Source organism: Protopterus annectens, chromosome 2.part1 (assembly GCF_019279795.1).
Source record: "Protopterus annectens isolate FY-2018-M chromosome 2.part1, PAN1.0, whole genome shotgun sequence".
NCBI lineage: Eukaryota > Metazoa > Chordata > Ceratodontiformes > Protopteridae > Protopterus > Protopterus annectens.
This window is the reverse complement of record NC_056729.1, coordinates 1,007,464,339-1,007,486,140: the sequence shown is the minus strand read 5'-3', so window position 1 is coordinate 1,007,486,140 and position 21,802 is coordinate 1,007,464,339. Positions and strand designations below refer to the sequence as shown.

General features: G+C 39.0%; 1 protein-coding gene across 1 annotated transcript in view; it reads right to left on the bottom strand.

Annotated features, from left to right (window-relative positions):
- The window catches only part of WDR1 (WD repeat domain 1), a 549,035-nt gene that overhangs the window by 500,346 nt on the left and 26,887 nt on the right, over positions 1 to 21,802 (bottom strand). The window contains exon 3 of the mRNA XM_044063522.1: positions 2,199 to 2,289. Within this exon, the coding sequence (XP_043919457.1) occupies positions 2,199 to 2,289 (91 nt within the window). The remainder of the gene's footprint in view (positions 1 to 2,198; positions 2,290 to 21,802) is intronic.

Below are 21,802 nucleotides of genomic sequence, written 5' to 3'. Positions count from 1 at the left end.
AGTTCCCAATATCAGTCACTTTTGGCCCAAAAACTTCAGGCGTCTGCTAGAAAGCTGAAGATGAAGAGGAACTTCACCTTTCAAAATGACAATGACCCTAAGCATACATCCAAATCAAAAGAATGGCTTTACCAGAAGAAAATTAAGTTTTAGAATGGCCCAGCCAGAGCCCAGACCTAAATCCAATAGAAAATAGGTGGGGTGACCTGAAGAGGGCTGTGCACAAGAGATGCCCTCACAATCTGTGGGATTTGGAGCACTTTTGCAAGGAAGAAAGTGGGCAAATTTTGCCAAATCAAGATGTGGCATACTGACAAACTCCTACCAAAGAAGGCTGAATGTTGCAATTAAAATCAAAAGGTGCTTCAACAAAGTATTAGTTTAAGGGTGTGCACACTTGTGCAACCAGCTTACTGTACATTTATTTATTTTTCCCTCAAGTTTTTTCCAATTGAATTGTACAGGTTATAGGTCTAATTAAATGTGGGAAAAGTAAGTTTTGAAATGATTTATTGTGGTCTCTTATATCACAAAAAACTGGCATTTTAATAGGGGTGTGTACACTTTTATATCCACTGCATCTATAAAACACATGAAAATGAAAAAATGCATAAAAGAATTAGTATTTCTTTTGTATTACTCCATGTCCATTGTTATTGCTCAAAGTATGAATTTAAAGGCATAAAAAAAAAAGGATTGGCAAGTTGGATAAACCCAAATATTAAAACCTTTGGTTACCTGCCCTCTCTGAAGACTTTATCAAGTTTTCTTAGTGTGCATCATACTTTACATTGTTCAACATGTATAAATCACATGTAGTCACATCCATGTCCAGATGTGCTCAAAAATAAATGGTGGTATGGCCAATAAAGCAGCAAGAGTAACTTATCATTACGATCACCAATGACACACTGGGTACAAATGTGAACTTAAACAGCAGCCAACAGTGCCATTCAAAGCATGAGCTGAAAGTTATAAAAGTCCTATCTTATTTAGAAGAATGTATTCCTCTTGATAACATTCTGAGAGCAATCCACCTTTCCCTTCAATCATCGGGACTCATTTGCCAAGACTTCCAAGGATACAGCAAGTGCGACATCAACAGCAACTTAAAGCAAGAGGTGAACCACATCAGGAGATTACAAGTTCAGTCTGCTACAGACAGGAGCATTTAAACAATTTGGCAAAAAATACAAGTTTCAAGTGGTACACAGAATTGCAGAAAAAAAGCAAAGGCATGACAACTTTTTTTTAGCTTGTTGTGCAGTCTGTAGAAAAATGACCTACTAGATTATGACCTCAGATTTGGTTGTGGGACACAGTTTCACTCTCAGCTAGTCTGCTGTGCTAATGAAGGCAATACTAACAGCTTGAACAGAATGACACAAGATAAGGCTGAAAAACTCCCCTAAGCAGGAGCTACCAGAAAAAAATTCAAGCTAAAAAACAGAAAGAGCCAGATGAACTAAAATGCAAATTCAAATACTAGACTTCAAAAGTGCTACAAACATTTCAAACATCAAAGAAGCTCAACAGCAGTATATATGGAGAACAAAATGAATGTGTGCTCTTCTAATTTGAGAAGATATCAGAAGCTTTACCAAAGCCAGACACCAGAACCCATTAGCTGCTTAGATCAGTGTTTGGGTTTTGCACTGCTGAAATCCTGCTAGATTAGACTTCCTGCTAGATAGATTTGCAAAGAAAGCTATAAGTCCATAGCGTGGAAGACTGACCATGCTTTATGAAAAGGTATGGTTGTGTCTGTCTTGCATTACACAAGAAGCGTGCACCCTGGACATAAACGGCTCTTTAGACTGAAGTGGATTTTTCAATGTCAAAATGAACTTGCAGTTACTTGTACAAGGTTTGTCAGAAAATTTAAATTTCTAAAACTCTATCATCGAAAATATGTTTAATACAGGAGGCTAGGCAACTGGGTATCCCTCATGCGAGTCCTGCACCCACCATCCCCACCCTCTGCTAATTATATGTATACTAACTCCAACATCTCACAACACTGGAAGAAAAGGCAAATTCCAATTTCAATATTTTGAGTTTTAGATATTTTGATTTTCAGTCTTTTGAACTTTTGATCTTCTGAAAGGGATCCCTTGTACACAACCTGCCCATGGTCAATAGTGTAGCAAAAAACATGTTTGAGCACATCAGGTTGATGCTAACAAATGAAATTGTACCTCCAGATGCTATGTAAAACCCACTGGGAGCATACTTTGCAACGAAAACTGGATGCGCATGTTCTGTATAGATATCTGCAATTGAAGGATTCTGTGGAAGTAAAACACAGTTTAAGTAACTGAAAATATAAAAAACTTCTAGTTGGTAGCTACACAATACAAAACTACAGCATTCTAACAGACACAGGACATTTTTCGGCCATCACTTTCTATCAAAGAGGCAAGGAATTCCAATATTATTATTTTTTTCTTTTTATGACTGATCTCAAACATTGCTCAAAAGTTTGGGGAACACACCATCACAAAAATAGTTCACAACATAAGAAATTAAGCCAAGTATTAAAAACAACCCCAATTCACCCCACTTTAAAATGCAAAGCACAAACTAATTTTTCACTGATGGTTGACAGCTTGGGCTAAGAATTCATCAGTATCTACAGTACTATGAACCTTTATATATATATATATATATATATATATATATATATATATATATATATATATATATATATATATATATATATGTAGTACGTACTCGCCCAACAGACTGCGCATGGAAAACAAAATTGAGAAATTTGAGATTAACTGGGGAAGATTTACCTTGATGCCAGATAACCACAGAGGAAAATTTACCTTGATCTCAAGTATCAAAGCTAAACCACTCAAAACATTTTCTTGGTCTTTTAATCAGCTTTCAGAATCAAAAGGTCATCAGTTAAAGATGTGCATCTCAGGATATCCCACCTGGATTCTGCGTGCGCTCACACGCACAGAAAAAAAACACATACGTCATGTACACGTGTGTGCATGTGTAGTGCAATACTAGTCCCCTAATTATAGCTCTAAATTTCCAGGAGACAGCAAATCATGTCAGGCCAGGGATGAATCTGAACACCTAATTGATCAGTTTCTTCTTGAAAAAGGAGATCAGTATTTGAAACTGAAAAGCAAATTTTTTTCTTGGAATGTGATAATAGCTAGATAACAAACAATGCCCTGAAGCTTTATACTGGAGGTTTAGATCCTTAGTTTGACTATTTGTGGAGGAGCTCGTCTTATGGAGGTACAGCACCAGTAAGATAAAGCCTTTGAGGGAAGAGAATGCCAGACAGATCTCTTAATAGCATATAAAAGAATATAGGGGATAAGGATTTAAGGATTCAAGCCTATCTTTGCAGCCATGGGTTTTTAGACCAATTACAATTTCAGTTAGAAATATTTGGGGTCTTTCTAGCTATACCATACATCTGTCTACATATACATGTGGAAAGAGGCAGTGTATTCCAACTAGTCCAGTTAGGAATGGAGAGGAATAATTTCTCTTGACCTAGATGAGACACTTGGAAATTAGGGGACTAGACATGCTTTCCTGACTGCTACATGGTAGTTGGAGTGGGAGGCGTTGACCCAGATGCCAAGGTGTCTGGATAGAGAGTGTCCTTTTGGTTTAAATTATAGATGGGGGTACCAAATGTGAAAGGAATGCACTTTGTAAGCCCTTTTTCTGTACAACATTAGTTCTTGCAGTAGTGATTTTCCATCTGGAGGCAAATGAACAAAATGCTTGGGCTTGCAGTACGGAGGTAAGGAAAAAAGTAAATGAAAATGGAGGAGTGGAAAAGTCTCAGCACAAAGCCTTGGGGTAACCTGCCAGCTATACTCTTACCTTCTGCAGTGGAATTATGTGGGTTCCATCTTTCAAATCAATCTGCAAACAATCTATCCGCTCAAGAACCTACCTAGAGGTCATTTATCTCATTTACAAATAAAGTGTGACATATGTCACATACCTTAACCAGATCCAGATATGCTGTATGAACTGAACAGCCCTTATCTACTGCCACTGTGACCTTTTAAAGAAATTAACTTAAAATAAATTAAATTAGACATGCTCTAACCCTACTAAAATCAAACTATTGTGGGTACAGTTTAATGAAGTTTTGAACATTGCAGTTTGCAAATCAGACTAGTTAAGTTGATGGGTCTATAGCTTCATAAGATCTGTGTTAAGGCTCCCTTTACGGGTACTTATTACACAACTGTAGAAAGGGAATTCAGCAAGGGCATGGCCAGCACTATTATTAGGCATCCAGTAAACTGTCTGGGCCCAGGGAAGAGATGTTTTAATTCTTTTTTTTTTTTTTTTTTTTTTTTAAAAGCACAGACAGAACCTACACAATGATAATCTCAATGGAATTAAGGGACTCTGGGATTTGCAGAACTTTGTTTCTAGGGTAAAATTAGCACCAATCTGTAGGAGTGTTACTGGTGGCATCAGCACAGCAAATGCCATTTAGGACAAGGCGAGAACATTGCTGGGTGCCATTTCTTAACTTCCAAATGAAATTAACTAAGGATGTTATATTTCACTTTCTATGCTAGTATCAACTCACATTAAGCTATCAACTTCCAGATGGTCAATTTTAGTTCTTTGTAAATCTTTAAGTGTTTAATGCTGGTAGCTTTCAGTTTGCTATACAACTTTAAAAATCTAGATAAAGAAAAAGGACAAAAATCTAAGGATATGTCCAAGTTAACAGACTGGTTGTCAACTTAGTTCATCGTGGCCTTGCCTACTGTTCTGTCTGCTCACAACACTCCCATCCTGTCATGTGACATCCAGATTGGAGGCCACTGATTTAGAATAGCATTTCACTCCCTTGGCTGTAGTGAAGGAGCAAGCAATGCCACAGCAAACAGCACACACAAAAACAAACAAAAAAAAAAAACATCCTTGCAAAAGAGGAGCATCAGCACACAAATCTCCAAACCTCCCTTTATCAAGCTGGGATAGAAATTTTTCTAAGGAGAAGTCTGCGATAAGAGTCTCAACATCCTACTGCTTGAAGTGCAAAATGACAATCCACACAGCACAAAACAAACCATTCATATTCCAGCTTTGGAAAAAGAGGTGGCTTTCAGTAATGTAGAGGAAACCAATATATCAAATGTGCTCAGAGCTATTTAAAATAAATTAACATTCAACTCAAATAACAAAACAAAAAAAATGGAAGAAGCTTTAAACAGATATTCAGATTAAATCAAACTGAGATTTCACAGTTTTGAGTGAAGGATGGCCGAGTAAGACTGGTCAAGAAGAGAAGTTTCAGAAAATTGTAGTCAAGTCAACACTCCAGGAAAACCTGATATTTTTTTTCTACTGTACCAAAGAAAAAAAAAGAAACAGACTATTAATTTTACGAAAGCACAAATAAACAAATGGAGTGGTATTCCACAGCAGGATTTATTTATTTTACATTTTTGTTTACTGGTGAAAGTCAGACTGAACATGGGTCCTTTTCAGTAGAGGCCCGGGGAGAAAAGCTCCTAATGCAGGTGAAAACGATACTGTCAATTTTGTTTAGATCAGTAATTTTAAAATGCATGGTAACAGTACACAGTAGCTTGACGGTCAAACAATGCAGTGGCTAGATAGTCATTAACAATGTAACAAATGTAACTGATACAATTACATAAATTACATAAGGTACAAAGTGGTTAATGAGATTAAAAGAGAGGTAGAGTGGTACATTAGTGGGGAGGAGACAGAGAGCAATGGAAGAGCAATAGCAAGTAATAGATGTAAAGATAGGTATCAGAAGGTGGATTATAAGGCTAATGATGTAACAAAAATTGGAGAAGGGTGGTATAAGGGGTTAATAAGAATTGGATAGAGAAGGGAAGGGGTACAAAAGTGGGAGTAAAAGTGCTAAGAGATGGGATTAGTGAGAGCAGTAGGTTGTAAAAGAGATTGGTTGTGGTTATCACAGAGCTATGATTGCTGTAGGTAGGATTTTAAGGCTTTTTTGACAGAGACCGACGCAATAGAGGTTGTAGCAGAAATTTGTTCATTGGAAGGGCAGTGTGTATGCTCCTAACCTGGACACAAGTGGCCAAGACCTGTATGTGCATTTAAAGCTTTGACATATCCAATAACTGGATCAGACTGGTTTTACATCCAGCTTTTGCTCAGTTATACTTTCGCTACCTTGGCGAACTAAAGCTGGGTTGGACAATGGTCACCCAGGTAGTAAAGAGTAGATCCTGACAAAATTGTGTCAGAAGGGAAAAGTATTAAAAACAGGAAGCAGTTGTGTGTTTGTAGTAAATTCACTTTACACCAGGCAGAAGCAAATTTATCCCAGCAAACAGGGAAAGTCAAGAGGAAGGTGCAAGATTCATACAGCTGTATCCAGCTGTCAGAATGCAGGATCAAAGTCATTTTTTTGCAGAACAGGCTAAGGAGGAAATACAAAAGTTTGCCCAACAAAATATTGGAACCAAGAGACTCTGCTTCTCATTCTTCAGATAAAATAAAGCTCAGAGAGACTTGGCAGTGAAACCAATTTCAATGTTTCAAAGGAAAATGCCTGAAAAACAGAAAAGCACAAGCATTGGGAGAGGAGATGAACAGGAAGGCCAGAAACACCAAAATTAGTGAATAAATGCAAGACTATAAAGCAAATCACATTTGTAAAATATGGCTTTACAAGAAAGAGTGGCTGAGAGACTAGATTTTTTTTTGATTGTTAAAATTATTTTGGAAAGTGAATGGCCTCACAAGTATAGACAAAAAGGTAAGAGAATTGAATTAAGAAATATACAGCGCAAATGGCAATGCTGCAGTAGACCCATTTGGAAAGTAGTGAGCATGAGAATTTGATAAAGAATTTTAAGATGGATATTCAGCAGAATATCAGGAACAAATGAAACAGAAGTACTAATACGGACCATAGGAGCTCCAGTAGTGACAAAACGATTATAATGGCAGATTTGTGGTAGTTAAGGGGCTACTAGCAAGCGAAGATAATTACAATATGTACTTAATACTCCACCAAAAACTGCTATTAAGGCGCGTAAGAAATCTTTGGGAGAAGTATTCAACTTTCAGCAGGGAATGACTTACAGGTGGGAAATGGAACTAAATTTAAAACAGGCAATGTATCTGGGGGACCTAGAAGAAAAAACATAAGGGTAGATTTCTGAAAAATGAAAATATCTGGTATGGAAGACAAACTCAGTAGCAGGAACTCAGAATTTACATATTTTTCACCAAAGGTACAACAACTGGGCTAGACTAGATATAAATTATACACTTCACAGGAACATGTGCATTTAATTTAAAGCTTTGACATATCCAATAACTGGATCATACTGGTTTTACATCCAGCTTTTGCTCAGCGTTATACTTTCGCTACCTTAGCGAACTGAAGCTGGGTTGGACAATGGTCAGCCAGGTAGTAAATTGTCCCTGGACTGCTGGACAATGGCAGAGACACACTCTGGCCAAGAAAGGCACATGGAACCCCTGTTACCACAAACATGGGTCTCTGGTGTAGCTGCTGGAGTAAAAGCCCTCAATCCTTTTATCACCATCAGATACTCATGTCTATTTTTGATGACTACTCAAAAAGGATCCAATCACCTACAGCCAATTCTTTTGCATAGCAGAGTGCCAAAGCCTGGACAGAGCATAATCTGTGATCCATGTTTTATTGTCTACGGGGTATTGCACCACCACTGTTGATGCCTAAAGCAGCCAACAAAAGAGATAGTGTGTTGCTATCCACGACTCAAAATGCGGTTTTGGATGACAAAGCTGGAAAAAAAAAAAAAGGCACTGACCAGAGGTTAGGATCATACTAAGTTGTGGATAGGTAGCAAATGTATTTGACATTTGGTAACCAGGAAACTTTGATGGGTGCGAACCTTGCCCAGAAGTGGCTTATAAAAACAGCATAACAAAAAGCAGTAGCCTAGGTTCATAATTTAATACTAGGCTAACTGCTCTGAATGGTCATCTCCGGTCTCTCAAATAACCGGAGATCAGAATTTAACTCTGTACTTTGTGTCTATAAAGGGATGATGAACCATTATGCAAAGCCCATCCACATGAAAGAACCATCTAGAAACAAGCGTTGGACATTATGAAGATAAGAGGAATTGATAAGACAAACAGCTGGTCAGCTATCTCGAAGGCTTGCATTTTTGCTAGGTAGCAGTGCTGACAGTAGACATCCAGTGTGAAGAAACTTCCCACTTGGGGGGGGGGGGGGGATTCAGGAAAGACAAGATTTATTTTAAGGTAAACTCAGACCACACTTTATAAAAAAGGATTAGTGTTTAGACAAACCCGTATATGGGAAACATTTAGTAGTGACTTGGCATCAGTACTTTTAAATTAAATACTTATTGCTGCAACTTCAGCTAGGAGAGCAAGTCTTCAGTTACCCTACACTCAGCCAGATCTGGTTCAAATGAAAAACAGCAAGCTTTTCAAGCACCAAGTCAAGATCCCAAGGAGGAACCACCTATCTTCCCTTTCAAAAAACTGTTTAACTTGAAGGTGGTTAGAAGAAAAGGTGGTGGGGATGTCCAAGGAAGATTAGCAGAAATGGCTGACAAACTAATCTTTGAGAAATAAGCCAGAGGACACCAACTCAAATATTCAAGGATGATAGTCAGCAAGGCCGAAACAAGGTTTTGGTTCTTGAAATGGCATCAACTAGTAATATTTTACAGTTGCACATACAAGAGTTTGTGGTACTTGTTTCACCTCCTTAAGTACCCATTGCATACCCTCAAAATGGAAAAAAAAAAGGGGGGGGGGTGCCTAAAAGATATCAAAATTCTATAATCTTGGCAGGTAGCTGAAGAGTTTTCAGGTTAAGGTAGATCAAAACAACCCCTCGTTTAAGTAAATCCAGTCCTTGGGAAGACCATAGCAATTCTGAGATGACCAAAGCAAAATATGATCAAGACAGCTTTGATGAATTGCAATGGTCCACATAGTTATGATGCCTCACATTTTGGTAATCTCTGCAAATCTGCTGATCCATACATTTTTAGAAAATTCTGACAACAGACCAAAAGGCAAATAAGAGGAACACAAGTCATGATCTACCCTGCAAACAGTTTTGACATCCATTTGCTGAAGAAAAGGTTAAGTTTTTCTAAAGTAAATACAGTCCTACATGTGAAACAGAATCAAAGGCCTTGGCAAAATCAAACTACACAATATCAACTGCAAGGTCCTTGTCCAAAGCTGTAATTGAAGCTTCATAAACTGATATGACACTGCCAGATTTAAAGCTAAGCTGACATCTCCAGATCTTAAAGGTCCAAAAAGCTCAAAAGCATTTGCATAGTAAGCAAGTGAGGTTAATGGTCCTAAAGTTGCCAAAAGTGAAATCAGACTTTGGGACTGAATAGTAAAAAAGTCTTTCAAATACTAGGAAATTTGTCATTTAACCAAGTGGGTGGGCTGGTTTGCTGACTTTTCGGCCACAACCTAGATGTAGCATTCATTTAAACAAATTGCCAAAACAGATCTGAATAGAATAAAAGATATAAGAGCAGCAAGATCCTGGGAAGTGATGGCCTACCAAAGGAAATCTATAAAAAAACTGGACTGCACATAGCTAAGCAACTATTTTACTATGATGAATGTTGCATAGCAAAAAGCCTACCTTTTTCTTGGCTATACCACTGCTGAAGCTCAATATCAAAAACACTTCTGGGATGTTTATCATACCTACATCACATTAGTAAATTCAACTGCCTTCAACTGTTACATAATCTGATTCACACTGGCCAAATCAATGATTTTCAGGACAACTGAGTATAAATATAAAGGTAAGCCTACCTCACTTCACATGAGGCATTTTTAAGTGGCAACTACAGTTGTGTAAGCTGTACTTATGGATTATGTCCTGCTCCAGACACAACTGGCCAGCTTCCAAAGGCTCTGGCTTCCCACATGCCCTCACTCTTGACTGCTCACTGGACAGCTCTGTGGAAGGAAATCAGCAGAGTGAAGCTTTCAAGATTTTCCTGTCCCACAAAAAAAAAAAAAAAAAAAAAAGAAGAGCATATGGATCCTTGGCCTCAAAAGACAAACAACTTGATATCCCCAACAATAAGTATATACAGAAGCAGAGTATGGAGAATGGGTGCTGCTACTGCAGCAGGAGAAGAATTAAAGTATCTTCCATTACTGGCAAGTGCAAATTATAGCAATAACCCACGCCTGGGTGTGGGTAATGCTAAATTTACCCACGGTTGGCGTGGTTTGCAAAGCCAACCGTGGGTAAATTTAGCATTACCCACACCCAGGCGTGGGTTATTGCTATTATACCATGACATTATTTAAGAAAAGAAACTATTCCTTTTCTTAAATAATGGCATAGTATAATGCCTGTTTACTGCCCTTCCGCAGATGTCTGGCATCCGCGGCAGTCCTGATGTACTGGCGCCTGCGCAGTACATCAGAGTTGAGCAAAAGCAGCGGAGAAAGCAAGATCTCCATTGTTTTTTTTTAGTGTCTCGCTATGTTAAATGAGTTTAACATAGCGAGAGAGGTTTAAAATAAGCAACGGACATCTCCGTTGCTTATTTTAAAACTGTCTCGCTATGTTAAACTCATTTAACATAGCGAGACACTAAAAAAAGCAATGGAGATCTTGCTTTCTCCGTTGCTTTTTTTTAAAAACACTGTCTCGCTATGTTAAATGGGTTTAACATAGCGAGACAACTTTAAAATAAGCAACGGCTCCGTTGCTTATTTTAAAGCTGTCTCGCTATGTTAAACCCATTTAACATAGCGAGACAGTAGAGTTATACTAATGGAAAAAAAGTCCGGGCGACCGGACCTTTTTCCATTAGTATAACTCGATTTACAACGGGCACGCTGGCCAATCAGCGTGCACGTTTTGGGGGGGATCATGGTATAATATGTTTATCATTCCCACTGCTGCAGTATCATTTAGGCTATATGGGCTGATATCAAATCCTACCAAACCTAGAAGTAAAAATATATGGATTCAGGAGTCCCTGGAGAATGGGAATAGTAAAGCCTCTCCTGAATCTAGAAAAAAAAATCAGTTGTAATGCCCTAAAATATGTACATAGGAGCATGTAGCCACCTCTAGAGTACTTGAGTTTACTCCACCTCATTCCAATATGGCACAAAGGACAAGGTCGTAGAAGAGAGCCTTTAGATGGACCAAAACTGATTTACAAGAGGAAACAGTTGAGGACAACCATCTGAAAATAGTCTTGCTTTGACATAGGTTGTCCTCTGTCCCAAGATTATCTGCTTTTCTAAAAGGACTTCTGTCAAGATAGAAATAGTTACTAATGCAGATCCAGAGTATGTAGAATCCTTTCTGCCTAGTTCCGAGGATCTGGATACAACACTGGAGATTGACTGTTTGATGTGAAGTAAACAGTGAAACTATGGCCATGAATGAAGGATTTGAGATACTCTATGAAAGGCCAGATGGGTTTCACCCATCATGAGAACTTGCAACTCGGATACTCTTCTTGCAGATGTCAGAGGAATGCAGCTTTCCAAGTAATAAACCTAAAGTCTGCTTTACGAGTAGGTTCAAAAGTAGACTCCGATAATTTTTCTAGTATAAAGTTGAAATCACAATAAAGGATCTACCTGTTAACGACAAGGTCTCCAGTGCAAAACTGCTTTCAGAAACTTTCACTGAAAGCACGGAAGAAAGAGGACATTCCTTGGGAAGACGTGCTGAAATGGGTGCAAGATGTACCTTAACAATGCAGTAAGCCAGGCCAGAGGATAACCACTCACAAGCATGCACCAAAGGTACATTATCCCAAACATCATAGTTAATGGCTAAGCAACTACAAAGTTTTTCGACATGCCACGATTTCCTAATAGCGGTTTTCTTGCCTCCTTTAGTAACTGGTCGCATCAAGAAATAGATGCCTGAAAGGAATCAGAATCAAGTCATCCAGGCAGTTGGTTGAAAATGTTTGAGAGTGGGATGCGGGATGCATCAAATTCCCAGTTGTGAGAACAGGTCCAATTTGTGAAGAAGCTTGTGGTAGCTGCCCTTGACCAATTCCATAAGACAGAACCAAAAGTGCTAGAGCCAAAAGGGGGTCACCACAATTATCTTTGGACAGTCTCTGAATCTTCAGGATTACCCTGGATATCAGGGGAAATGCATAAAGGAACATTCTCAACTATTCTAAAGAAAATAATCTGTTTGCAAGGAGTTCCAGAGAAGAATTTTAGTTATTTGCTCAATCTATTTTAGGGGGTCCCCACAACTGGATCAATTCCTGGAACACCCACTCCATTTGCAAGAGTCTGTCCCGATTCTGCTCAGTGTCTGCACCTATCGTTTGCTTGGAGGGTGGTTAAGTGCTGAAGATCTACCTCCCAAGTTATCACAGTCAGCCTGCACAAAGGGCATGATCTGTGATAATTTATGTAGGATTATTGTGATGTCTAATCAGCTGAAGAGATCCATGGGACCACAGATGAGATTTTAAGGCATGGATCACAGCCCAGTTCTCCTCAGACTGGAGCACAATGTCAAAGAGTTCCACAAGCCTTGCACCATTACCCCAACTGAAATCTGTGACATATGTAGTTACAGACTGGCTTGAAGGTGCAGAAGCAAAGGAGAAACCTGGATTTGCTTCTATTTGTAGTCATTCTGAAGTATTAGGATGGTCCCTTTTTAGGAAAAGAGCCTAGTTTGTTATTCCTCCCTCTTCTGCCATCTCTCTTTGGCTTACTTGTCTGGTTTGAGAAGATTTTTTTTTATTTTATTTATTTTTTTTTTTTAAAGGAAAAAAGTGAATTGGGGCTTCAAAAAAATCTTGAAACAACCTGTGTTAAAATGTCCCTCTCTCGAACTGTTTGAGAGCCAGAGTAGAAAATGGGCCAAACAAGACTTACTAAAGACACATTTGAAATTTCACACTTTACCTTGTCAGAAAATGTCAAGATTATGTATCCAGACATAACACTTTTGCAGTAGCCAAAAACAGATTAAAATAATGTGTAGGATTGTGTGAGTAAAGCATAGGTTCATACCTGGAAGTGTTACAAACAATGGAATTCAGAAAGGTACTACCTTCAGGAGAAAGTGAAGGAGATGATTCTCTCAAAACTGTCTGCCCTAAAACAACAACTGTCTGACATTCTATATGCCAAAGTGAAGAAAATACAAAATCACTCCAGTACCTTCCCTTCTTTATTCACAGGAGTAGGACTGGAAAAAAGGAAGTCTACTCCCAACTGGCAAAGATTTGCCGGTTCAGACGAGTGATGGGAAAAAAATGTTTGACATTTGAGAAGCTCTGTAAAGCCCATCTGCCCTTTTGGGGTAACTAAAGGTTGAGAATCAGAATTATGCAGCATTAAGTACAGTATCCAGAGCTGGAACAAAAAAAAAAAAAAAAAAAAAAAAAAAGAGGGACAGGAGTGGAGTAAGGCACACTTGTAATATACAGTATCTTCATAAAGGGAACATCAACCTGTTCCCACAAAACATCTCATTCACCCTGGCCGTCAAAGAAAAGATTCCCATAAGGTGGTTGTGGGGAACAAGTCTCCATAACAGATTTGGGCTTGGGAATCTGTAGGAAAAGAAGCCCTACAATCCTCCACCATGTTTTCCTCAGGAATATCGTGACTGACATTTTCAGACAAGGATTTCTGAATTAGCAACAACTGCCTGGCTAATCTTTTCTAAACAGACACCATGTCTTCAGATGACATTTTTAATTTACAGGTATGAACAAAGACCAACTCGGAGGACACTTCTGCCCAATCTAGAGGCTTCTTTCCCCCAACTAAACTGGGCAACATTTCCCTGAAGGTGTCTGACCCAGAAGAGATTATTCTTCCACACACAGATCAGACACTGCTACAGACAAAGAACATGGTGGACCTCCAGTTCATGGCTGAAAGAGGAGGTGTTGACTCACCTCACGGTATTGGCAAGGGCTCTTTGCCAAGTTTTTTTCTAGATACAGCTGGAGTGGGGTTAAAATATCCATGCCGCAACTGAGGAGGATGTTGCAAAGGCAGTATACTTTGCTGGACCAAGTCAGTAGGAAGTTAAGCTGTCAAAAGTGTTCAGAATTAGCACATTTACACTCACACAGTCCCCAAATCACAGCAATACATAAACAGCATACTAAATTCCCGTCAGTAAACCGCTTTCAATAACTCAGTTAGACAGAAAGAAAAACACATACCATTATCTTTTAAAAAAGACAATATTGTGTACAGAAGGGTTCGCCCAATGGTGACATCTGCCAAAAATTACTGAATGCTGGCTGCTGCTTCTGGGAAGCATCTGAACTACTTCATGAGGCGGCAAGAAGATACTGAAGGACTGCTCACGTCCCTCTACAGGACTGTCCAATCAGTCAAAGTGAAGGCGTGGGAGAAGCCAGAGCTTTTAGAAGCCATCTGGTTGATGTGACGTGGGCAGGACAACCCTGCAGGCCTTCTGGTTTCCTCATCTACTGTTAGTTATATATGGGTGCAACCACCATAATCAGTGGTCAACACATAAAACACTTAACACCCAGAGGAGTCCCCTAAAACTCAAACAAAACAGCAGGATTTCTGTAACATTACTGCCAGTAGTCCAACAATAAGTATGCAATAAAAACCATAAGAACAAGGTCAGCCTACTTTCCTATGACTTGCAGGAAGGTTCCTTGCCCCATCCCTGGCAAATTTTACATGACTGAGAACACCATGGTTACATGTTAAAGCCATTCTAAAAATCAAAACTCTGGACATAAACTGCCATCTCCTACAGCCCCTAATGGCGGCAAACCCATGCACTGAAATATCTAGGGTACAGGCAGCTTAGACACAATGAATTATGCAAAGCTAAATTTCAAGGGAGTGATCAAGGAATATATTAAGACCTATATTTTTCCCCATAGGACAAGGGCTATTGCGCCTTGTATGAAAGTCTTCACAACTTAAGTTAAGGCTGCATTAGGTTCAGCCCCCCCCCCCCACTCAGCATAAGTTAGTCATATAAAATGAAAACTGCACTGGCCATGTTATTTTCCCTGTCAAAAAGAACTGGCAAGACTGCCTATATGTGTACATTTTTCATTTTTATACCAGTCACGTGAACATACAAGAAAATTTACATTTAAAAATAAATGTATTCTTAAATGAAGAAATATAGCTTGAACTGTAAAATACATGTACTTTGATAAGTAATGAATCAAACATGGAAACACCACAGTTACAAAGTAAAGCCAATGTTATGAAACATTGCAAAACGTACAAGTTGTACCAACTTGTGCAAACACCCATCAGGAATAAAAAAAAAAAAACGTTTTCCACATAAAAATTATGAGCTGTGAATCCAAAGGTTTCAGTGGGGTATGGGACAGCTGGAATGAATTGGGCAACTCTAAGTGGAAGGAAACGGCACGTACTAGATGTATTCAAAACAGGTTACACACAACCCTAATTGGAGTAAAAGCTATTCTGCAGTTCATATGAAAAAAGCCATCACTAATGCATTTTAATTATTATGTACCAAGTTTAAAAGCCCTTCATGTGGCTATATAATACTGTACCTCCTGTTTTGTAATTATTTACCAATGCCAATGTTTGCTTTATGCAAGCTCTGAAACTTGCAAAGCACATTATCCTGTCAAAAACTGAAAACTAGTTAATGTCGAAGCAGAAGGAGTAAGTAGCACAAGCTTGCTATGGATATCTACTGCAACCCCCCCACACCCCTTTTTGGAATCATCCTACAAAATATTCTATTACTCATGGCAAAAATGGAACAAGGAAGCAATACCCTTTAGACAGCCTTGCAGCAACTGGTTCTCCAGTTAGATTTTCAGTCGGGGTGCCTTCTGTGCAGAGTCTGCAGGTCTTCCCGTGTCCATATGGGCTTACTCCAGCTGCTCAGATTTCCTCCCACATTCCAAAGATACGCAGTAGGTGGACCATACAATGAGTGTGTGGTATGGAACAGCCGCTGCAGAACTAGCCACCCAGCAGTGTGAACCTTGACTAGGACTGTCACTGTTGAACCCCAACACCATGTGCAAAAATGGAAAAGGGTTGCGGCAGATGGAGTTGTTCTTCAAGTTCACCTTTATGGCTCAGAGTTGGTGAATTTGTATGTGGCAAAAATTAGACGGACTTAAAGTACATCTTTGCATTAGCCACAGTGTAGTCTGCAGAAAGTTGACAAGTCAGTTTGGCTAAGATTTATGTATGAAAAGGACACAAATACATGCTGTCAACAAGACTCCCTGAATGAGCACTTCTTTCAAGTAACTTGAAAAAAATCCATCTGATGGGGTGTTTATTTCACTATCTAGCTGATTAAAACAAACGCCATCCTCATTTCTAATTCACTCCTCTCACTAGAATGGGCTTAGTTAGTGATAATTGTCTAACTAGCAACCTAACAGGTGACTACCCAAACAAATTTACTGATACACCTTATCACATTGAAATGATTATTGATACTTAATGAAAAAAAATGTTCTCATGCTGTTAAATACCTCATAGTTTGTTAGACTTAATAACAAACTATGAGGTATTTAACAGCATAAGTCCACACATTATCCAGTCCTAATATTAGAACCACCATGTTGCCATCCCAATGTATATCCACAACACAAAATCCACAGTTTGAAAACTGGCATCCTCTCAACAGTACTGCACTCAAGCCAGTTAATATCATTCTTGTACAATCCTTCACTCACTACTTTATGCCCGAATAATTATTCTGGGATAAGAAAAAAATAACAAATAGAAACATGCATAACAGGTATACACTCTGCCAACAACCACCAGGACCCTTATAAGCCTAGCAATGGAACCAAACAATTTTATCCCAACGTTATCACAGAAGTTTAAGAAGGTGGTTAGTTAGGAAGCTTCTAGATGTTAAGTGGAGGTATATTAGTTTGAGCAATGAATTTGCAATTTCCCATTCATTTTACACTGAATAGGGCTGGGGTGGACTATTTCATATGGACAAAGGAGTCTGTCCCACAGCATGGGGACCCTCTAATATAGATCTGTCTAGCAGTGTCTTATTTATACGTTTGTTTTTCTTTCAGCTTTTTCCGGTTAGGGGTCACCACAGTGGAACTCCAGTCCACCAATGATTGGCTGTCGATTTTTTTACGGTGCCAAGGTGCCAGCCCTATGCCCAACCTTCAATGAAGGCACACCCATTCACGCATGTCTTTCGTCAAATGCCACTATAGCACGGGGAGAACAAGCAGACTCCACACAGAAGGCGCTCCAGCAGAGAATCAAACGGGAGAACTTCTTTCTGTGAGGATACAAAGCTACTGCTGCACCACCGTGGCTTATCCAGGTCTTATGTCGTAAGCAAAATTTAAATCTTTGGATGTAATTGTTCTGATGCTGTTCATCTTGTGCAGCTACAAAAAGGTCCATCACAGCTTTATCAGAGAATGCCTTTTGTGACATACAGGGCAATTTATTTATATCCTGGATTCTCCTGGTAAAGAACCTTTGTAAGTGTTCCAACGGTCACACATTTGGTCAGGTACATGGTAAAGGGGGAATTCTACTCAATGATGATAGACAGGGGTCAAATAAAATGGCACTATGACATCCTTGGTCCATAATGCCATGCCATTGGGTGGTGCAGTGGTGTAGCGGTTAACAGTCACCTCACAGCAGAGGTTCTCTGGTTAGATTCTTGACTGGGGTGCCTTCCGTGCTGTGTCTGCATGTCATCCCTGCATTTGTGTGCATTTCCTCCAGGTACTCCTGATTCCTCAAAGAAACACAGTTGGCCAGAAAAATTAGCAGTCAACCATACAGCCAAAACGGATAGTGAATAAACTGACTATTACTGAAAATAAAAAAGACCTGTTTTGGCAAAATTATGCCTTCAGTGTTGGACAGACATACAGAACACAATTTAATATGCACATTTATACATTGTGCTGACCAACACATTGGTGTGCTGTGGTTACCCATGAATAATGCCTAAAATAGTAAAACAATTGAGGCTAACAAACAAAGTACCAGAGACCATGGCTACTATTCAGACACAAACCAAGATGTCACAAAAAGTCATTACAATTTATACTAGAGACAAAAGAAAAGCATGTATAGAACAATGACGTTAAATGCAGAACCATAGATATAATAATTATACATAATTCTAAGTATATATAAACATAAAATATCAAAATTTTTCACACAAATACATCCAACTGGTAGGGACCAACTTCCCAGCTATAACATGCATAGTTGATGACCAAAACAGCTAGCATGTATCAAAACTCATAATTAATGTAATATATTATACAAACATGCATGTCCAAGAATAATGAATATGTATGGGATCAACAATAAATTAATGAAAATATACTATACCTGACACCAATGATAATTAAAGTAAAAAATGGAAAAATATATTCTCCATAAAATTGTGGTTATAGGTGAGAGTGTCCAGGTGGAAAAAGTGCACCCAAAGTGATTATCCAATATTTCTCCTTATGATTCAGTATACTGTGCCACCCTTGTGGATTACTACGATCACCAACTATTCTGTCTATGATCATAAACATAAACTGTGCTTGTTGATGTTGTAAAACATGTCGGTAAAGCATTTGTTTCCTTTTTGTTTTTGATATCATTTAGATGTTCATTTATTTGTGTCCTAAGTGGCCTAGAGGTCTGGCCAACATAGAAGGCTCCACAACGGCATGAAGCCAAATAGACAACCCAGTTGCTACTACAATTACCAAAGATTTTGCAATCAAAAACCTTACTGGTGTTACGGCTGGAAAAATGCTGTGACTTGGTAATCTGTTTACATGAGCCACAATGGCCACATGGATAAGTGCCCAACAGTTCATGTCCCGTTAATATAAGTTGTTTGTAAATTGCTCCTCCTCCTATACATACTGTTCTTGTTTTGGCTCTAGTATAAATTACGACTTTGTGACATCTTTGTTTGTGTCTGAATAGTAGCCATGGTCTCTGGTACTTTGTTAGCCTCAATTATTTTACTATTTTAGGCATTATTCATGAGTAACCACAGCACACCAATGTGTTTATTGGTCAGCACAATGTATACATTTGCAAATTAAATTGTGTTCTGTATGTCTGTTTGTTTAACACTGAAGTAGGCATAATTTTGCCGAAACCGGTCTGTTTTTATTTTCAGTAATAAAGTCAGTTTATTCACTATCCTTTTTGGCTGTACGTTTGACTACTAATTTTGCTGGCCAACTGTGTTTCTTTATGGTATTACCCGGCCGGGCATCTCCCATGTGCACAGCAAACAGTCTCGACTCCTGATTCTTCCCCATTCCAAAGACATGCGTCTGGAGCATTTGTCCCCGGGCCTCTGCTGAAAATAGCCTCAGTCCTATTCAGACTTTCCCAATCAGCAAATTTTAAGTAAATAAATTTGGGCGACATGGAATGATTCTTAAAGGCTATACATGTTCCCAGATCCCAGACTAATCGGGTCATCTCTTAGGAGTGTCTTATGGTCACATTAGCTTGGGTTTTAGTTTTCCCAAAAGGCACTATAATGCATTTTCTTGGCATTCAGTTTTAATCCAGGACTTTGGCACCAGCCATCTGTTCTAAATTATATGCTTTTGTAGGACATTTATGTCATGGGAGAAATCTATGATCACTCCTAATTTGCACTCATCTGCAAACTTGGTCAGCTGAAGGTCCTTGACATATGCCACCTACTTCTGAAGTAAAGGCCAACAGGAGCCAACTGGAAAACCAATGAGTTAAGGGGGGGGGTTATGTCCAGTTTGGTGAATTTGCCAACTATACACAAGTGGGCTACTGCATTGAATTCCATAGCCAAGTCCAAGTACGTGGTATGCACAGTATCTCCTAATACATTGCCCAGGGTCTCTGAAAAAACTTAGCACAGGCTGCTGTGAACTCAAGGTTAGAAACTTGTTAAAATGTAATGTCCTATCATTTAACAGGATATAACTTGCTTTGGAATATTTCCTACCAGTTACAGGGTTTACTGGGGTTACAGATTTGATTAAAAGGAGATAACTGTGTTCTGACCTCACCAGTAAGGATGCAACAGAGTGGTGGGGTGCTCCCTCAATGAGCAGGTGTACTTTGTTTGAACATTTAGTGGGTGCACACACTAGTCAGTCAAGAGTATTTTTAGTGTTAATAAAGTCCAGGAATAGTTTTGCCAGCCATTTTAAGGCAATGTACATTTCCCAGTCAGTAAAGGGGTAGTTAAAGTCTCCCATGACTAGGATATTTAGTTTAATGGCAAGTGTCACCAGTAGGTCTAGGTACGAGCTACAGGATTCTAGTGACATGTTGATACATAATTTGCTAGGCTACTGTAAACTTAGTCTGTGGTGATGTTCACCTAGACAAATTCCAAGGAATCTTCCCGTTTAGCCAACCTAGAGTTTAGCTAATATAGACCAAGACTCCTCCACCTTTAGGCCCCGTCTGTGCAGCTGATGCTCTAAAGGTGTGGAAGACACTGAAGCCTTGCACTACCAGAGTACTTGCTGCAGATTTAAACTGCCTTTGTAACAGATGTCTGCGTTCTCCAGGAGGAGAGCTTGTACGGTGTGGAGTTTTAGGCTTCTAACACCAAGCAACAACACTGTTAGGTTCTTTGGTGTTTGCTAAGTAGGTTCTCAATCTGGCATTGCCTAAAAAGGCTCCAATGGAGTGGATAAAGTTTTAGCTAGTACTTGGAAGCCTAGGAGAGACAGGTGCAGACTAAACATTGCAAATTAACATCCTCCGGAAAGGCACCAGAAACGAAGCCAATTGAAAAAACACAAAATTGACCGTTCCACACAACTGTCAAGCTACCAACCTATAAACTTTCTCCAGTCTCAACAACTTTTCAAAAAAAAAAAAAAAACTCCCAGCAAAAACTGAGTCTTATCAAAAGACAGCCAATTGTTGCACCACCCTATAAAACACACATGCACAGGAGTCCACCCTAACCATACCATCAAAATTACACTACTGACCTTCCAATGCCATCAAAATTACACTACTGACCTTCCATGTCAACTACAGTAAAAAATCAAGAATAAACTGCTACAGCTCGGTCTTGTTTAAAGCATTTGACATATCAACTATTTGGATACAGATTAGCCAAATGCAATTTAAGCACTAAACCCTTAAATTTGTCCAAAGGCTACCTATCCCACTGATCACAATATATCCAGTGGCAGGATACCTATTCAACTTACCTACCATAAAGGTAGGTCGCAAGGATCCATCAGTCCCTCTTCTGTTTAACACATTTGTAAATGACACACTCAAACTGGAATGATTTGACATAATACAGCACCACACCTAAGGGGGCCCTGCATTTGTCACTGCAATCAGTCTTCTAGTCTTTAAAAGGGCAAATACATGACACACAAAGTGTACACACCCCTGTTAAAAAAAGAAAAACAGGTTTTTGAGATATAAAAATTGAGACCACAATAAATCATTTCAAAACTTTTCCCACCTTTAATGTGACCTATAACCTGTAGAATTCAATTGAAAACAAAAATCTGTTAGGGGAAAAAAGAAAAAGAAAAAAAACGTACAATAAGCTGGTTGCATAAGTGCGCACACCCTTACTAATACTTTGTTGAAGCACCTTTTGATTTAATTACAGCATGCAGTCTTCTTGGGTACACACCTCACATCAATTAAGAGACTGATTAACCCTAAATAAAGTTCAGCTGTCCTGGTAGGATTTTCCTGACATTTACTCAGATGCCTGCTACAGCAAAAGCCTTGTTTCGCACAG